Source organism: Ursus maritimus, unplaced genomic scaffold (genome assembly GCF_017311325.1).
Source record: "Ursus maritimus isolate PB19 unplaced genomic scaffold, ASM1731132v1 scaffold_24, whole genome shotgun sequence".
Classification (NCBI taxonomy): Eukaryota; Metazoa; Chordata; class Mammalia; order Carnivora; family Ursidae; genus Ursus; species Ursus maritimus.
Genome location: NW_024424897.1, coordinates 22172542 through 22192189, shown reverse-complemented (window position 1 = coordinate 22192189; position 19648 = coordinate 22172542). Strand labels below are relative to the sequence as shown.

At 53.0% G+C, this 19648-nt stretch overlaps 1 protein-coding gene across 3 annotated transcripts in view; it reads right to left on the bottom strand.

Moving 5' to 3' along the window:
- The window catches only part of PLXDC1 (plexin domain containing 1), a 56047-nt gene that overhangs the window by 35748 nt on the left and 651 nt on the right, over positions 1-19648 (bottom strand). For all 3 annotated transcript variants that reach the window (XM_040640714.1, XM_040640712.1, XM_040640713.1), the window contains exon 2: positions 12112-12290. In XM_040640714.1, the coding sequence (XP_040496648.1) occupies positions 12112-12290 (179 nt within the window). The remainder of the gene's footprint in view (positions 1-12111; positions 12291-19648) is intronic.

Below are 19648 nucleotides of genomic sequence, written 5' to 3'. Positions count from 1 at the left end.
GTTCCTTCTCCTCCACCCTCCACCCCACGGCAGCCCGTGCAGGAAGCACCTCTGTGAACCCTTAGGGTTCCATGGAGAGCACTTTGAAAACCACTGCTCTAGGGTCAGGTGAGAACGTGTGGGGTGGTGACAAGGACAACATCTCCACGGCTATGGAGTCAGACAGACCCAAGTTCAAAAACCGGCTCCACTCTATGGTAGGTAGTGCGAAACAGTACCCTCCCCACAGCTTCAGTCCTTCGTCAGGAACCTCCTGCACAGAGTTCTTGAAAGGATTAGACAAAACATATCAATGGAAGCTCTTAGCCCAGTGCCTGGTCCACAGTAGGTGTTCGCTAAGTACGAGCTATTACGATTTTGTTGGACCTTTCCAAGAAAGGTTTTGATTGTGGAGGCTGTCTCCTGCAAACCAACCCCAGCTCCATCCTAAACGTCTGCTGTTACCGTGTCTCTTCGGCCTCAATTATTCATGCCTGGAGCCCGCCAGGCACTTCATTTCTGACAGCGGGGCAGCATTTACCTTGGCTGAGCTCAAGACGTTTCTGGACAGGAACTCCGGCTAAGCTGTCACCATCGACCCGTCAACTGCCAGCCAACTGGCAGGTGAATATGCTGGGGCAGGCCACCAAGGGCACCCTGCCGGGCCTGCTGGAGAGGTCTGGCCAGCCAGGCTTGTCAGGACGGTGCTCCAGGCAGCCGGGTCCAACCCAGGAGGTGCTGCTGGGATTGCTGGGGGAGGGGGCATCCCATTCCCCAACTCCACCATCCCCCGAAGCCTGACAAGTGCCATAGTGATGTTCTCCAGATCCCCGCTCCTCAAAATGTGCCCCGGGGACCAGCAGCATCGGTATTACCTGAGAGCTCATTGGAAATGCAGAATCCCGGGCCCAACCCCAAACCTGCTGGGTCAAAATCCGAATTTGAACAAGCTATCCAGGGGATTCTTTGGCACAGAAAAGTTTGAAAAACACTGGTCGAGAAGCACCCCCTGTCCAGACCAATATGCCAGGTATTTTCACCCACGAGGAGACTGTGTTAAACCCTTGGACTCCAAAGGCAGGAAGACCTGGGCTCTTGTCCTGGCTCTGTCACTCACTAGCTGTGCAACCTGAGGCAAGCACTTCACCTCTCTGTTCCAAGACAGTATTAGAAATATTCATCTCCTGGGGTCGGTGGGTGAATTCAATGTCAGGCCATAGAATGAGGTCTGCACTCAGAAAGGACTCCCACAACATCACCTTTTATTATTCCTTTCCCATACCTCGTGTATCCACATGGTCTCCATCTGCCCTCTGGAAGTATTCAAGCCTCAGGTTAAAATAAACCCACACAGAACACTTGTCATCAAAGAGGGCAGAAAGCGGGTCCATCCTGGCAAGGGCGGGGGTGGTGGGGACCCAGGCCAGACAAAGGGGCGCTGGCGTCAGCACTGAGGCCCCAGCGTAAAGAGGTGTCAGGATGGATGAGGCTGACCTAGGAAGGCCCTGGAAGTGGGGGGTTGCACCAGGCTCAGAAAGACGGTGGGGGCCGGCTTTCTAGACAAAGCATTTCTCGATGCCCCCAACACTTCATGGAAATGGAAGAATCATCCCCTCCCGGCACTGACTCACCATGAGGAGGAAATATCAGCCAACCAGGGATTCCGACAGCATAAATATATCGTATCACCACACAGAATCAGGACAAGGCAACACAAAAACAAAACCAGACCTCCCCCATCCCTCATCTAGTCCCATGCTAGCATATTTCCTTCTAGCCTTTTCCATTTGTATACAACTCACATGGCTGTAATCCTGCTGACCTTCCAGGTGTGTGGACCGCTTCTGTCAGGTTTCATGGTATCTGAGGCGGTTTTGGACGGTGAACATGGTCTTTTAACCATCACCTGTAATGGCTTCCTGTCCATCTACTCAGAAGAAAAGCCCCAATTTTCTTAACTATTTCCCTATTGTTGGGGCAGTCAGGTAGCTCCTAATTTTTATGCTCTCATGAATACTCCTGTGATGACCTCATTGACGTACTTCCCACCTCCGGGATGGTTTCCCCTGCTTTAAAGCTTGAAAGATGTGATACAAAGCAGTGCTTCTCAAACCTTAATGTGCACCCAAACCACCAGAGAATCAGGTCCTGATTCTGCAGGGCCTGAGCTTCTGCATTTCTTTTTCTTTTCTTTTTTTCTTTTTTCCTTTTTTTAAGTCATCTACACCTAGTGTGGGGCTGGAACTCACAACCCCGAGATCAAGGGTCACACACACCACTGACTGAGCCAGCTGGGCACCCCTGAGCTTCTGCATTCTTTTTTTCTTTTTTAAGATTTTTATTTATTTATTTGACAGAGATAGAGACAGCCAGCGAGAGAGGGAACACAAGCAGGGGGAGTGGGAGAGGAAGAAGCAGGCTCCCAGGGAAGGAGCCTGATGTGGGGCTCGATCCCAGAACGCTGGGATCACGCCCTGAGCCCAAGGCAGACGCTTAACGACTGCGCTACCCAGGTGCCCCAGCTTCTGCATTTTTTTTTTTTAGATTTTATTTATTCATTCGACAGAGAAAGAGACAGCCAGCGAGAGAGGGAACACAAGCAGGGGGAGTGGGAGAGGAAGAAGCAGGCTCATAGTGGAGGAGCCTGATGTGGGGCTCGATCCCATAACGCCAGGATCACGCCCTGAGCCGAAGGCAGACGCTTAACCGCTGTGCCACCCAGGTGCCCCTCCAGCTTCTGCATTTCTAATAGGCTCCCAGGCACAGCCGATCCTGCTGGTCCCCCCCACCAAACTTTGAGTAGTGAGGATGTGAAGCACAACACCGGAAGTTTCGAGGCCAGGAAATCCTCTTTTGTTGCCAGCATACGGTTTTTGTACCACCAGGTAAGATCTGGAGAAAAATAACTACCTTCCCCTGCCCACCTTTCTGGTTAACTTTCTCAGCCAATTAACTCACTGGATTTTGAGAACAACTCCACAAGCCTTTCTCAGTCCCACCGTATAGATGAGGAATCTGAGGTTTAGAGCAAAGATGTGGCAAGGATACCTAGTATTTACCGTGCCTGGGAGCACTGCAGGGTGACCAGATGTCCTAGTTCGCCTGCTACTGGAATTTCCCAGGTTGCTAGATGTTCACTGTGAAACCCGGGACCATCCTGGGAACACCAAGGTGATTGGTCACCTACACCCGAGCCTAATTCAGAGTCAGCCAATATTTATCATTCCTGACCCTGTGCCAGGCCCTTAATGTAGATTTCTGTAGAACATCTTTGCAATTACATTTAGACAATAGCATTCCCATTCGACAATGAAGAAAGGTTAAGAAATTTGCTCCCCCCGCAAAAAAAAAAGGAAATTTGCCCAAGACAAAAAGACAAACAACTCAATTTAAAAATGGGCAAAGCGGCATAGGACTTAAGTAGACATTTCTCTGAAGAAGATATGTGATGGCCAACAAGGCATGAAAAGATGCTTAACATCATTAGTCATTCAGGAAACACAAAGCAAAACCACAATGAATATCATCTTACATCCATTAGGATGTTAAAATTAAAAAAAAGAAAGACAATAACATGTGTTGGCAAGGATGTGGAGAATTTGAAACCTTCATACATTGCTGGTGGGAGTGTAAAATGGTTCAACTACTATGGAAAACAGTTTGGAGTTTCCTCAAAAAGTTAAACATAGAGTTGCCGTATGACCCAGCAATTCCGCTCCTAGGTATTTGGCCCAAAGAGTTGAAAACAGGTCCTCAAACAAATACATGTACACGTGTTCATAGCATCAATATTCACAATAGCCAAAAGGCAGAAACAGCCCAAGTGTCTATCAACAAATGAATGAATAAGTAAATTACGATATAGTCGTACAATGGAATAGTATTCAGCCATAAAATAGAGGAGACTTGAAAACATTATGCTAGGTGAAAGAAACCAGACACAAAAAGTCATATATTGTATGATTTCATGTATATGTGAGACATTCAGAATAGGTAAATCTATAGAAATAGAACAGAGATTGGTGGTTGCTAGGGGATGAAGGGAGAGGGGATGGGGAACAACTGTTTAAATTGCACAGCATTTCCTTCTGGAGTGATAAAAACATTCTGAAACTAGATAGAGGTGATGCTTGCACAACACTGTCAATGTATTAAACAAATGCCCTTCACTTTAAAATGGCTAATGTTATGTGGGCACCTGGGTGGCTCAGTTGGGTAAGTGTCTGACTTGTGATTTTGGCCCAGGTCATCATTTCATGGTCGTGGGATTAAGCCCCCTGTTGGGCTCCACACCAGCAGGGAGTCTCTTTGGGATTCTTTCTCTCCCTCTTTCTCTGTCCCTCTCCCCATCTGTGCACTCTCTCTTTCTCTCTCTCTAAAATAAATAAATCTTTTAAAAAAATGTTTAATTTTATGTTATGTAAATCTCACCTCAACACACACAAAAAAGAAAGAAACCAACCAACCAACCAACCAACCAACCAACCTGCCCAAGGGAAAGGAAAAGTATCAACAAGAGTAACCTTTGTGGGAGATGGACGTCCTGGGGCTGAGCAGCCAGGAGGGGTCCTTGGCACTGGACTGAGCCCGGAGGGGGTGGGGAGATGACGGGATCAGAGAACTCATCGTGTGCCTTGCACTTTGCTCTTGAATGTCAACCCTGTGAGATCAGTATTTACCACCCCATTTGGGAAATTCGAAGTTAGTGGGGGCTTGCAGGGATTCATTAATTGAGGGGTTAAGCATCCAGCCCAGGGTCAGGCAGCTGGTACATGCCAGGGTCAAGATCAGGGCCCAGGACTGCTAGATTGTTTCTACAGCACTGGAGACTGGATACCTGGGCTCCACATCCCACGTCCCCAAACAACCCTTCTTCTTATAAAACCCCTTATCTTCTCTCTTCGTGACCTTCCCCTCCCTCCACCCACCTCACACACTACTCCCAGAATTCTCCCAGGTTCGGGCTCCTCCCCTCATCCTTTCCCCTGAGCCCACTGGCACCGTGCGGTCCCTCCATGAGCACTGCTTGCTCTCCAGGTGTCTGGGCTACGAGTCTGTCTGTCTGTGCCATCTCCCCCGGGCCCTTCTATCTGGAGAGGAGGCCTTCTAGAGGTCTCCTTTCAGAAACTGCGTCCTTTGGAAGGTTGTAGAAACCAGGCAGGTATTGTACTCATTCGTCCCTCTTGCTGTCCACCATCTTGGTCCACAGGATGCCTGCCTGGATGCAGGGTCCCTCAGCATTCCTGGGCCCCCCATGGTGGGGAAAGAGAAGGGAAATTTTGCTTGGCCAGAGAGAAGAGGAACTTAAAGAAGCAGAGCCCTAGGGAAGACTGGGGTGGGAGGAAGGGGTCTTTCCTACCATGGAGAGAACTATTCTATTATAGGGGAACCTCCAAATCTGAACGTTCTCAAGCTTGGTTCCTCCCAAACTCTGGGCTACGTCTGAAACAGAGAACCAAGAAAACCCTGGATTATAATTGGAAATCCCCAGGATTGAAGAAGAACTTTGTCCAAGGCTTCCTTCCCCTTTCCAGCCTCTCAGAATAAACTGAGCCACAGCCCAGGGTTTCTGACTTAGCACTATGGCTCCCCCCAACCCCCTCCAAAAAAGTTGCCAGTGTTCCAGGGCCTCAGAATTGGTCTTGGTGGAAAATCTCTGGAAAGCTCGGTCCACACAAGAGTCCTATTTCCACTGGGGCATGGTGGTAGAGTGGGCGTGAGAAAAAAATCTAAGGACAGGGCTCTGGCCGGGGGCCTTGGAACTGCCAGCTCACCCTCAGAGTGCTGGCGGGATGCCTCAAGGCCTCAAAGCAAGAACGTCTGAGTCGGACAGAGCCCAGGGTGCTGGGCAGAAGGAGCTGCGCAGAGGACTCTGGTCAGGGAGGCTGGGCAGAGGGGCCGGGCAGGAGTCTTGGCAGGGATCTGAGGAGAAGGGACTGGGAAGAAAATGTTGGGCCAGAGGGGGCAAGACAGGAAGATAGAGAGACTTGGGCAGGGAAGGTCTGGGATGGAGCTGGGCAGAGGGCCTGAGTCAGAAGAGAAGCCCACGGCCCGGAGAATGTACCGGGGACCAGTAAAGGAAGATGAGAGGCCTCAAGGGTGGGTGTGTGGGGAATGGAAGTCCACCTGCCAGCCCCTTGACCCCTTGACACCCCAAAGCAGAGGTCCAAAGCAGGCTGTGATAGGTAAGCAGCAGAAACGTTCTCCTGGTGAGACTCAAGGAAACCTTCTGAAACAGACCAAACCAGATCCACTGGAATATCCTCCTCCCACCACTCCTGCCTAGCCCTTTGCCACCAAGTCTTGGTCTAGATCGGGTTTCGTCCGGTCAAACAGACCCCAGCTCTCAGAGGCGCTGAGCAGAGACTCGAGAGAAGCAGGTGTCTCCGGGGCCCTTTGCTGGGCTCCCGAGTGGCCAAGGATGCCCGCTGTCCTGGGTAGAGTGGGCACACAGCATGGATGGGGTCGGCCGGGGGGGGCCTTGAAGCCTGGCCGTGCTGAAGGGGGTGATCATCAACGTCCCCCATCCAACACCGCTCGGTGCAAGGCCTCGTGGGTTCCGGGCGGGAACGGAACACGGGCCCCCCTGAGGCCCCAGCACGAGGCCACTTGGGTCTCAGGTGTGCGCCCACGCGTTCTGACGTGTGGAAGCTCTGCCGTTCTCTTAGATGTGTGCGAACCCAAGAGTCGAGTAGAGTTGGGGTACTTGCAGGCACTGAGTCCAAGGACGGACCCCAGTACTATCTCTTCTCCTCAACCCCATCTTCCTCTGTTCCTTCAAAGGAGGAGTTCCCACCGTGTGCCCGGCACCCATGGGAAAGTCTGAAAAGTCTGGGGTCTCACAGGGCTTCCGTTCTGGGGGCAGGACAGGCAATATAAACAAATAAATAGATAATTCCATGCAGGCGGTGGTAAGTTTTATGGAGCAAAACAGTCTATTCCCCCTGCGACAGTCACAGCCCCGCAGCTGTGAGCAAACAGCCATCTCTAGAGCCTTCTCTATACCAGGCTAAATACATCCACCATTCTGGACTCCTCTGGTTTCTAGATAACCACCTAAAAGGGGGCACAAGCCCCTCAGCATCTGGTCAGGCCAAGAAATGTCCCACACGATCTCTAGAGCCCTAGCACTGGTTCCCGGGTTTCTGTGGGCTTCCATTGGTTTCCACTAACACAGTCAGCTTTCCCACCTCCGTCCTTGGCAGCCACTTCACACCCCTGACTCATCTGCAGCCTCCAAGCCGTGAGGAGCCCCACATCTTTTCCTCATGAACTGCCGCTAAGCCCCATCTCTCCCACCTTATTTTAAACTCAAGTGCCAGGATTTATATTTATCCTGGTAGTTTCATCTGGCATGAGGCCGATGATCCCTCAGCCTGCCAAGGCCGTCTTCCGCATCCCAGCCTGACATCTGAACCCTCTTCCAGCTGAGGCAGAAGTCTGATCCTCCCGTCTTTCAGGCAGAGCTGGGCACAGCCTCCGGGGCAGTCAGAGGTGTCTCCTGCCAGGGGGACCTTGCTCCTTCACGGGGAGTCTCGATGTGTGGCTGCCGAGAGGGCCACGACACTCCCGGGATGGTGGAAGTGGTTTCATCAAGGGTAGCCACGTGGTACCTGAGAAAGCTTCACGTTCTGCCGAAGGTCATTCTAGTAAGCGATTTTAAAATTGGTTTGACATATTACAGATCCGAAGATCCCACACCTAGATGACCATCAGAATCCCATGGGAACTTTTATTTTTTTTAAAGATTTTATTTATTTATTTGAGAGAGACTGAAAGCAAGAGAGATCACAGAGGGAGAGGCAGAAGCAGACTCACCGCTAAGGGGAGAGCCTAATGTAGGGCTCGATGCGGGGCTCGATCCCAGGACCCTGAGATCATGACCTGAGCCAAAGGCCGACGATTATCCCACTGAGCCACCCAGGCATCCCTCACAAGGGGACTTTGAAAGAAACTAACTCCCATGCTCCATCTCCAACATGTCTGGACTAGTCAGTCCAGGGTGGAGCCCAAGAATTTGTGTGTTTCTTTAATTTACTTTTTTTATTTATTTGAGAGAGAGCACAAGCAGGGGGAGGGACAGAGGGAGAAGCAGCAAGGAGCCCAACTCGGGGCTTGATCCTAGGACTCCAGGATCATGGCCTGAGCCAAAGGCAGAAACTTAACTGACTGAGCCACCCAGGAGCCCCTGTGCTGTTGTTTTTTAAGTTCTGGGGTTGTTGAATCTATACTATACTAGCTCTTTTTTTTTTTTTAAGATTTTATTTATTTATTTGACAGAGATAGAGACAGCCAGCGAGAGAGGGAACACAAGCAGGGGGAGTGGGAGAGGAAGAAGCAGGCTCCCAGCAGAGGAGTCTGATGCGGGGCTCGATCCCAGAACGCCGGGATCACACCCTGAGCCCAAGGCAGACGCTTAACCGCTGTGCCACCCAGGCGCCCCTATACTATACTACCTCTTAATGATTCCCACCCCCGTTTCTGAATGCCCACAGTGATTGCTTCCAGAAGTCTACCTTTCTGTGGCTCTTCTGCAAGGTCCTCTCTGCACGGACTGCGACATGGCGCTTTGACCATGGCATCTGGCCCAGAGCAAGTATCCGTTCTTTAACTGATGGCTCAACAAAGCTGGGGGGTTGGGAAGGGTGTCCAGGGACCCCCTCACTCAGGGCACCATCATCCCACCATGGCTCCTTGGTTCTCCAGGATGGAGAAGACAGGGCAGAACGGGAAGTGAGTTGGGGTTTCCTTCTCTAAGGTTCTATCAGGTTCCATCTCAGAGAGGGATTAGGCGAGGGAGACAGTGGGGCCCCAACCTCAGGTACAACATTTAAGGTGGCACCTTAAGAACATTTAAGGTGGCACCAACAAACCCAGCCATAGAGATAGAGAATATCTTCATGCAATATTTGAAAATAGAAATGAGTGCAAAAAAATCCGCAATGAACAATATATCAAATTGTAAACAGGATCAGTAATAGTGCCAAGCCATGTCAGAGCCTGAGGTAAAGGGAAAAATAAGTCATGGAAACGATGCAGAAGGAGGGAGAGTTCAGAGCATTTATGACCCTGCTCCCTCCCTCCCAGGCTGCTGGCTGGCTCTGGTCCCTCTTCAGTCCCCACTGCAATGGCTCATAGATGCAGCCCCCCCTGCAGAGACGGCCACCGCTCTTGCCGGTTTGGGTCACCACCCCCCCTGCCAGCTCCAGGGTAGAGGCCTTAGCTGTTCCTGCTCTCGCTGTTTCCAAAGCACTTTACCATCCCCTGCTGCTGTCCTTCACCCTGCCCACTCCTGGGTAAACTGTCCCTGCAGTAAACTCCCCCACTGGAAAGAAAGACAGAAAGACGGGAAGGAAGGAGGGAAGAAAGGAAGGGAGGGAGGGAGAGAAGGAGGGAGGAAGGAAGAGCAGAGCAGGAAATTTTTTTTTTTAATTTTTAAAATATCCTAAGAAAAGATATTACATCCATGACACAGAACAGAATGTTTTTTCTTTCCTAAGAAAAGAAAAAATCAGAAAATAATAAAGAGCTCTTGGAAATCAAAAACATGATAGCAAGAAAAAGATCAGTCACATTAAGAACATAAGGTTGAGGGGCGCGGGGTGGCTCAGTTGGTTAAGTGTCTGCCGATTGAGTCCTACCTGGGGCTCTCCGGTCAGCGGGGAGTCTGCTTCTCCCTATCCCTCTGCCCCTCCCCACTCATGCTTGCTCTCTCTTTCTCTCTCAAATAAATAAATAAAATCCTTAAAAAAAAAGAAAAGAAAAGAAATTTGAGAAAATCTTCCAGAAAATGGACCACCTCGACCACCACCAAGCAAATATGCAAAGAAACAAAGGCAAAAGGCATGGACAACAAAAGAGAGAAGGAAATTCAAGGATCAATCCCTGAGATGGACAACTAATCAAGGGGAATTGTAGAAAGAAGAGAACAGGCAGAGAGAAATAAAACAAGAGGGCTTTCCACAATGGGTGAACGTAAGTCCTAGATTGCAAGAGTGCATCGCACATCCAGCGAAGTGGGAGGAAAGAGAGCCAGGGGCAGGGCACAGGACCGCACTTCCAGAATACTGGGGTTACACTCCAAACGCTTCCAGAGGTGGGGGGAAAGCAGTTGGAAACAACGAACAAGAGTACGCAGGCCATCAAACCTCTCGACGGTGACACTGGAAGCCAGAAGATAATGCCTGCAAACTTCTGAAAGAAAATTATTTTTAATCTAGAATTCTATATTCAGACAGACCATCAATCAAGTGCGAGGATAGAATAAAGCCATTTTCAGAGACATGCAAGCTCTCTAAAGAATTTTCCCTCTTGTGTAACTTTTTTCAGGAAGCTACACAAACCAGGGGGAGAAGCAGGACAGAGAAGTCACAGGGTTCACAGAATAGGGCACCCAACACAGGAGATAGCCAAGGGGGGGGGTTCCAACCTCAGAGGAGAAGGAGGCCCCACGATGACGGTGGGGCGCTTGGGTGGGGCAGCAGACAGCCCAGGTTGGAGCAGGTTTCCAGGGGGGGAAATAAAAACAGACAGGTTGGACCCCTACCAAAAATTCTATTTGAGGTCAGTGGACATGTAAGAATATATAACCATGGGAAGTACAGAAAACTAAGCAAATGGGGGCTGGGGCAAGGATCCAGGAAAACCAAAAATTATACAAGAAAGTAAACAATGATATTACCCTGCTTGGATTAGTGGCGAACAATATTTACATGATTATCATGATATAAAGCAGAGCATATGGATTTAACAAAAATTCTGAGAGTAGGATGACACTCGAGGGAGTGTATAAAAGACAAATCTTCATCTACACAACAGGTAGTCAACAGATAATGTCTAAATGAATTAATCAAGAGGCAGCAGCATAAGCAAATTACTTAGAAATATGATGGTAACCGCCAGGAGAAACGGCCCCCAGTGGCGCCTCCGGAGCAAAGGGCGGGCAGGCGCTGAGGGGAGGGGCGGGGCAGAGGGGCGGGGCAGAGGGGCGGGGCGGGGCAGAGGGGCGGGGCAGAGGGGCGGGCAGGCGCTGAGGGGAGGGGAGGGGCAGAGGGGCGGGGTGGAGGGGCGGGGTGGAGGGGCGGGGCGGGTCTGAGGGGCAGGCAGGGGCAGAGGGGCGGGGCTTTGTTCTCTGATCTTAGCACCCTTTGACCTTTCTGACTATCTACATGCACTTCTTTGATGTAAAGAGATCGTTCTTGAGCATAAAATAAAGAAATGTACGCCGAGAATCACATCCTGTTGTTGCTTCTTGTTTCATAGTTTTTCTGCGCCCTGGGAATTCAATCTCAGCTACAGGCGCCTATACACCCGGCCAGAGCCACGCTCACACCTGCACGGTCACACACATTCATCACACACACTCACAGACAGCCCTCGGTGACAGACACACAGGCAAGTGTATGTAATACACAAAAACCCTCAGACACACGTGCAAACACACACTCACGGTGATCCATTCACCCACAGACACGGAGTCCCCGCCAGCCTCCTGGGAAGAAAGCCGGCTGGGGAGCAAGGACAGACATTGCAAGGACAGCGCCTTCTCTGGGCCTTGACCCTCCTGGCCTCCCTTCACCACCCCAACCCCCCACCACCACCACCCCCCCCCCGCAACTGCCCCCTGACAGCGGAGGCTCTCTCCCAGAGCTTCACCCTAATTGCCTTCTCTACTCTGTGCCCTGCCCCAGGCTAAGCAGCCATTAACTCTTTTAGGCCACACCAAATGGTGCGGTCTGTACATGGTGCATAAATGGGAAGCGAGAGGGGCCTGAGCTGGCAGCTGGATGTGACTGACAATGCCACCTTCATTCAGCTTTTTGTGGAGGCCTCAGGCAGGGAAAGAGTCCAGTGTCAGAAACCCCGTGCACACGCTGTGCATCCTTGGGCAAGTCACTTCACCTCTCTGGGCGCACGAGGAGGTAGGCAATCTATGAAGCTCTGAGATGTGAAGATTTTATGTCCCAGGCTGGGCCCGGCTTTCATCCCCACCCTCGGGAGCCCTCTCACCATGCTGACATCCAAGGCCAGTCCCAAAGGATGGGATTTGTGCCTCTGACAAGTACACCCAGGGCGCCTGGGGAGCCTCCCCACCGCCACTTCCCTCCCTTTCCATGTTCCTCCAGCACTCACCACCACCCTGGTCCTGTTATCTGGCAGTGTGTCAATGGCCAGCGTGCCCCCGCCAGGGTCTTGGCTCAGCTGGGTCCTGTCCGACTCCAACACATGCCTGGGGCTCTCTCGGGCTCTCCGACTCCAGCCCTGCGTGGTCCCCTTGGCAGCCCATCCAGCGCCGCGGGCTGCATCCTGTCCTGGGAGAAGGAGACAGAAAGCTGAGTCTCAGCAGTGAGGGTGAAGGTCCAAGGAGGCGACCAGCCCACTTACTCTGCAGAGGTCCCCAACACCATGCCCTCACGGACTGTGGGGACACCCCACGTGCACTGAGAGCCTCATGCCAGCTCCACGCCACACACTCTGCACACAGAACACCTTTAGTCCCTCACCCTGGCCCTCCACAGTAGATACGATGCTCTCTGTTCCGCAGCCAGGAATCATGGGCTCACAGAGCTTAAAGAATGTCACACCTTGGGGTTAGGGATGGAGGTAAGTTCCAAACCTCCAAAAGGGTAATTATTCTCAACCTTTGCTGTGCGCTGGAGTCTTTGGCGGAGCTTTAAAAATTCCTCATGTCTGGGTCCCCCCCTTGCCCTGAGATCCTAATACTATTGTTCTGTGGTGTGGCCTGGGCTTTAGGAGTCTTTTTTTTTTTTTAAGATTTTATTTATTTATTTGACAGAGATAGAGACAGCCAGCGAGAGAGGGAACACAAGCAGGGGGAGTGGGAGAGGAAGAAGCAGGCTCATAGCGGAAGAGCCTGATGTGGGGCTCGATCCCAAAACGCCGGGATCACGCCCTGAGCTGAAGGCAGACGCTTAACCGCTGTGCCACCCAGGCACCCCAGGGCATTAGGAGTCTTAAATGATCCCCAGGGGAGCTTCTGAGAAGCCCTGAACCAAACTCTGTAGCCAAGCGTGAGAACCGTGGCTCTGGAACATTCCAAACCAGTTCTTTATTTCTCCATCAGAAATGGCACAGAATCTCCAGGGGACTCCGGGGACTAGAAGCCGGAGAGCAGAGTTCTTTGAGTTCAGGGCTTCTCAACATTAGCACTACCGACATTCTGGACTGGAGAATTCTTTGTTGCGGGGGCAAGTCCAGCAGCGTCCCGGCCTCTGCCCACTACATGCCAGTGGCATCTCCTCCCAGATGATGACGATCGAAGATGTCTCCATGATGGGGACCACTGTTTAGTCCTGTGACTACCTGCAAACCCCTGGGGCAAGTACATTTCTCCCTAAAACATGGAGCTTCACCCCCATTGAGGATGGCAAAGAGGTTTCACCTCAAAAGTCATCTCCAATCAATTAGTGACAGCCAGGAGCACTCTAACTGAGACACACTCGGAAGCTCCATCCGTGGGTAGCAGGAAAGATGGTCATGATCAGTGAACAAGATCTGCCAGGGCACAGGATTGGAAAGACGCCGCACACGGCCATTCAGCAACCATTCCTAGACTCGCTGTTCTCTTCTGTCTCCTCTAGGTCATTACGTGGGTGCTAAATGTCACAGAAACCATGCTTTTCCTTTTCAGAAAGATTCGTGCCCCCAAAGATGTGTCTCATATTGTCACTGCAATTGTCACACCTGCTATGGCCGTGTGTAGGGGACACAGTTCACCAGAGAGGTGGATCTGCTATTTCCTGTGATATTCATCAGTTCCAGGCCCACCCTGTGTCCGACGCCCTTCTCCACCTCTGCCTGCCCCACCCCCTCCCCAGAGCGCCTGGATATAATCCTCTTTCCTAGAGCACCCGAGGGTGTAACTACGTACCTGTTTCCCCGGTAGACGAGTCCCCCCAGGACTCTCCCCATCTTCTGCAAATGTGTATTCTCAGTGTCTAGCAAACAGTAGGTGCTCAATCACTGTACAATTGAGGACACGATACTGGAGGTAACTCTTGGGAGCCAGGAAGGACAGAGGTTGAGACAAGGCTTGGCCAGCACCAGGCCTGGGGCTGGGGCCAGGCCTCTGCTGTGGGGCTCTGGTTTGTCATTAGACATTTTATCCAATTAAGTCATTCTTGGCTGCTGGGGCTTGCTGGACCCTTGCCGGCCCCTTCTCACTTCTCTGCCCCTAATGGCAACCAGATGCTCTGGAGAAGGTGGGGAGAGGGGCAGTCCCCAGCCCCCCTTCCCCAGGTTGCCCACTGGTTGAGATGGGCCTGCGCCCAGAACTGGGAAGGCAGTCTGCCCATGGCTCAGACCCCAAGCCGGGCCTGTCTTGCCCCTCTCGGGTGGGGCCCAAAGCTGCCTCGGGAGATAGAACTGTTTGTGCTGGGCTGCTCTGCCCGGCTCCCCAGGTCGTCCTGCAAGCAGCCCTTGGGCCTGGGCTACAGCCAGAACAGGAAAGGAATGTGTGTAGACCGAGGGGAGGGGCTTCGCGGGTCTGGAAGGGGATGCTGGAGGTCTGCAGGCATCACAATCCTGCAACTGAGACAGGAGGGTACTTGCCACGTGGGGGTCCAAGGCCTGAGAAGACGCCTGGGAAAGGGGCAGGGAAGGGACACCTGCTCCCACAGGCCTTGGGACCTTGGACCCATCCGTTTACCTCTCTGAGCCTCTGTCTTGCCATCACAAACACAGGGGTGACAGTCATATCTACAGCACAGGCTGCTATGGGCCACAGGTGCAAAACGCCAACGAGAAGTCTTTCTCATCAGAGCGCTCAGGGCCCAGGTCAGAGGCAGAGCCCATGAAGGCAGGCAGAGAAGGGGATGGAGAGGGAAGAGGCCCAGGAATCTGCCCTACCCTGGCCTAGCCCTGAGTCCGACCCTCTCAACCGCACCCCCACATCTGTCTCCCTGCCACCCCCCCTCCCGGTTGGCTAGGGCAGGACATCACCCCTCAGCGCGTGGAAGGAGCCAACACAGCTGGTGGCTCACATGTGTGTGTCGGGGCCCACGTGCCTGTGCACACCAGACTCGCCCCGAGGTCCTGGCCCTCGTCCCCGCGCTCGCACAGCGTCGCCGACCTACCCGACCCTCGGCTGCTCTCTGCTCTACCTTCTGTCCCGCGCTGGCAGCTTCACGGGCTCACACCCATCTCTCGCCTCGGCCTGTGAGTGTTCGTGCGTGTGAGTGCCGGCCGGAAGCGCCCAGAGCACGCTCTGGTCACGGAGCCACCCGTTCATTCCCCCGCAGCCCCAAGGCGCCTACCATCTAGTGCGCTGTCACCTCGGTAATAGGGACACTAAAAAATGACAGCTAACTTTTCGAGACTGCTTAGTCGGTGCTGGCCCTCTTCCAAACGCTTGAAACCCATGAACTCATTTACTCCCCACAGCCGCCCCATGGGGTAGGTGCTAGGTTTGATCTGTTGTACAAATTGGGAACTGAGGCGTGAAGGTGTCCAGGAATCTCCCAAGGTCACGTCACTAACCCGTGGCAGGATGTGCACACGGGTGGGCTGACTTCCAGGCGGACTGACTTCAGGGTCTGCTCAGGCCACAGCAAGGGCCACAAGAGGGGACCAGCAGCCCCAGACCGTTTCCTAAGATGCAGGGACAGCCCGGGGAAGGACTGGCATATGGGCGTCCGGGCTGGGCTCCCTGGGGACCGCAGTGCCCCATCTCGGGAGCTGTCTTGGGAGACCATGTCCCCTGGCACGCAGGGGGGCAGCCCAGCAGTTCTGCCCCGGACCCCTCCACGGGCCACTGCCTCGCTCTGGTGTAAGAAGCCACGGGCTGACTTCAGGAGGCCACGTCATGCCGGGCCCGGGGACCGGCCGAGCCACCCTCATCCCACCACCACCCAAGCTCGCCCTTCCTGGGCCACAGCCGCCAGGAGCTACCGCAGCCTCCACCGTGATGTCCTTGAGCTGGTCTCCCGCACACCCAGGACACACTTGATTCCCTCCTTCCCAGGCTTCCCGCTCACCACAGCCCTCCAGCCGAAAGCCCCGTGTGACCGGATCCCTGCTCTCTCCTCCAGCCTCCAGTCTCCCCAGAGCCCTCTCCGGGGCCTGGCCCGGCTCTCTCTGGCCGCAGGGCCTCTCACATCGGGCTTTCCCAGCCAGGACCACTCTGCTCCATAAATAAGCCCTTCTGATGAGCTTTTGCTCATCCTTCAAGTCCCGTGAGATGGCACCTCTTCCCAAAGCGTCCCCGACATCTCTCCCCTGTCACCCCAAATGCTACCTGCGCTGTCCTGGCTCTGAGCCCCTCATGGAGTTGCTGCCTGAATATCTGTAAGCTCCAGGTGCCTGACACAAAGCAGGTGCTCAGGAAGCAGGGACGGGGGACAGGAGGAAGGAAGGAAGGGAGGAAGGGAGGAAGGGAGGAAGGGAGGAAGGAAGGGAGGAAGGGAGGGAGGAAGGAAGGAAGGGAGGGAGGGAGGGACGAAGGGAGGCAGGAAGGAAGGAAGGGAGGGAGGGAGGGAGGGAGGGAGGAAGGAAGGAAGGAAGGAAGGAAGGAAGGAAGGAAGGAAGGAAGAAGGAGGGAGGAGGGAGGGAAGAGGAAGGGAGGGAGGAAGAAAGGAAGGCAGGAAGAAGGAGGGAGGAGGGAGGGAAGAGGAAGGGAGGGAGGAAGGAGGGAGGGAGGGACGAAGGGACACAGAAGGGAGGGAGGGAGGAAGAGGGGAGGGAAGGAAAGGAGGGAAGGAAGGGAGGGAGGGAGGGAATCTTCAAAAGCCCTGAGTACTTGAGATCCAATGGCTGAGAAAACCCTTGCCTGGGGCGCAGGCCGGAAGGCTCCCTGCCAGACCGCAGCAATAAAAGAGCACAGGTTTGGAATCCAACAAGCTCAAGGATGAACCCTGAATCTACTTCTTACTGACTGTGATACTGAACAAATTGCATAATCTCTCTAAGCCTCAGTTTCCTTATCTGTAAAATGGGAATGATAAAACCTACACTTGGTAGTCCTTTTGAGTTCTAACAAAATAATGTACGCCAATCACCCAGCAAAGTCCCCCGGCCTTCCTCGGGTTTTATGGGAGGACCGACTTTCCTAGGGGCTTGAGAGAGTCTCCAGACCCCGGGCTGAAGTCCTATATCCTAGTTACAAAGCCCCCAGTTGCATCTTCTCGCTGGGAAACCCACTGAGGTTCCCACTGAGGACTCTCCCTTGCGGAGAGGGAGGGAGGCGCAGGGAACTGACAGGACTGAACCACCAAGAGAAGAGGGAGGAGAGGAGAGCTTGGCTCTCTGTGAGTTTCTCTTGAAGGGAGAGTCCGGGGTCCGTGACCACCTCCTGATTCACTCACTCATTCAATACACATTCATTGAGGCCCTACTGTGTGCCAGGCACTGCACTGGATGCTGGGGTGACAGTGAACAGGCAGACACAACCCCTGTGCTCATGAAGATTCTAGCTGGAAAAGACACATGAATGAATGAATGAATGAATGAATGAATGAATGATGAATGAATGAATGAATAAAGAATGTGGCAAATAAGACAATGTGACATGGTGATGAGTGCTGAAAGGCAGACGAAAGGGTTGGGCTTTGTTGCTTCCCTGGGCACAGCCATCAGGGTGGGCCTCTCTAAGGAGGTGGCCCTTGAGCTAATCGAGACCTGGATGAAGAGAAGCCAGGGACTCGAGGACCAGAGTCCCACAGCCTGGGTGTGTTGAGGGATGGCGCTGGGGAGAGTGACAGCAGGTGCAGGGATGCGGGAGGCTGTCTGACAGCCCCTGGAAGAAGTTCGGATTTTAGTCTCGGTTTGTCTGGAAGTGTCTGGTGGGCAAATCATAGCTATAGGGGCCCTAGACGCAACCCGGTCCAAACTCCATTTTATAGAAGAGGAAACCCAGGTGCAGAGAAAAGAGGAAGTTGCCAAAGTCACCAGGAATTGGTGTTGGGCCTGATCTCCTGACTCCCAGATGCTGCTTCTTTCTCTGTCTCAGGCAGCTCCGGTTCCCCTTGGGCCAGACCCTGCTGCCCCTGCCACGCCCCATGCATCCTAAGGCCATCTTCCTATCTGTCCATCTGTCTGTCTATCAGCCTCTTGTGGTCTTTCCTCACCTCCCGACTATATCTTTGGGTCATTCATCTTTCTCCTGTTCCCGTTCTAATGATGGATGAAGTTTCAAGGCTTCACCAAACCAACCAACCCATCAAGAGGGAAGGGAGATCTCAGCTCCCTCCTGAACCCCCGCCCCCGCCCAGAGAGCTTGGAGTCTTGGGGCTGGATGGCACCCCCTCATGTCCAGCTCCCTGCTGCCCTTTCACCAGGCCCGAGGGCTCCACCACTGATCTGAGCCAGGCTGTCCCTCCTTAGCGGCCCTCCCCTAGAATGTCCTACCCCCCACATCTCTTCTTCCCAGAAGACACCCCCACCTCCACACAGGCCCTTCCTCCAATCCGGCCGGGCCTGGTGAAAAAAACCCACTGGACTGAGAGTCAGCAGCTGCCCCCTCTGGCTTCCTAGTGCTTCCTCAAGTCCAGCCCATCTCTCCTGCCACAGAGAAAGTCCATTTTTCCTGGCTGAGTCTCTGGCAAAGCCGAGAAGACAGGGTGTCCTCTACTTAGAGATTTGATTCAAGTCTCTGCCTGCCCCTCTCTTTCTGGCCTCCCCAGGTGTCTACTACCCCAACCTGACTCTGAAGAGGGAGCCTTCAGCCAGGCCCCAGGCTGGCCACCTATCTATCTATCTATCTATCATCTATCTATATAATATATGTATATTATCATAACAAATCGGCAAAGAAAAGACAATCCTAGAAAAGAAAAAAATAAATGAATCTCTCATAATCCCACCACCAAGAGTCAAAGATTTTGCTCACAGCCTCACTTTATAAGTGGAGAAATAGGGCCAGAGAAGGAAAGTACCTTACTCAAGGTCACACAGCAAGTGAGACGCTGGGACAAGAAGCCCAAGTCTCCGGCGGTTCTCTGCGTGGTCTCCCTGAAAACTGGTGCTTCTGTACCAGCAACCACTTGCCACGCCAATTTCCACTGCTCTCTGCCCTCATTTCCACCATCAGCACCCTTCCCCACCCTCCTTCTCCACAGGGATCCAGGCCGGTCTCATCTACACATGAGGACCATTAAAGTCAAGAACGCTGTCACAGATGCTGTGCCTGATGCCAGCACACCCCAGAGACACAGCAGCCCAACTACAGCATCTCCCTGGAAAGCCTGTGCCCCTGCTCCATCCCATTTAAGGGACGCCTATGTCCGTGAGGCATAACAGTCCATCTTCCCAATTCTCTCTGTCAAGAGGCTAGACTGCAAATTACCCACCTCCCCACCCAGAAGGTCTGGGTGCCTGAGGAGAATGGAAGGGAATGTAAAATTGCATGAAAAATGGTTCTTTTATAATACGAGAAACTCAAGGTAGACCTCAGAAAGGACTTCAGGAGGGAGAGATGATTGTGGAGAACTGGTGTAGGGGAGAGGAGGGTGCAAATAGGAGCCCCCCACTATTCAGAGCCAGAGCAGCTGATGGCCAAAGGCCCCCCAGACAGCAGAGTGGGAGTGACAGGAGGATTTTGGAGACTGGGGAATGGGGGAGCAGCAAGTTGCTTCTTCCTGAGCCCAGGACTGTTCTCCAGGCTCCGAACAGGGAGAGGGAGGCAGTAGGACCGGCTGCTACAGAGCTTCCCTAG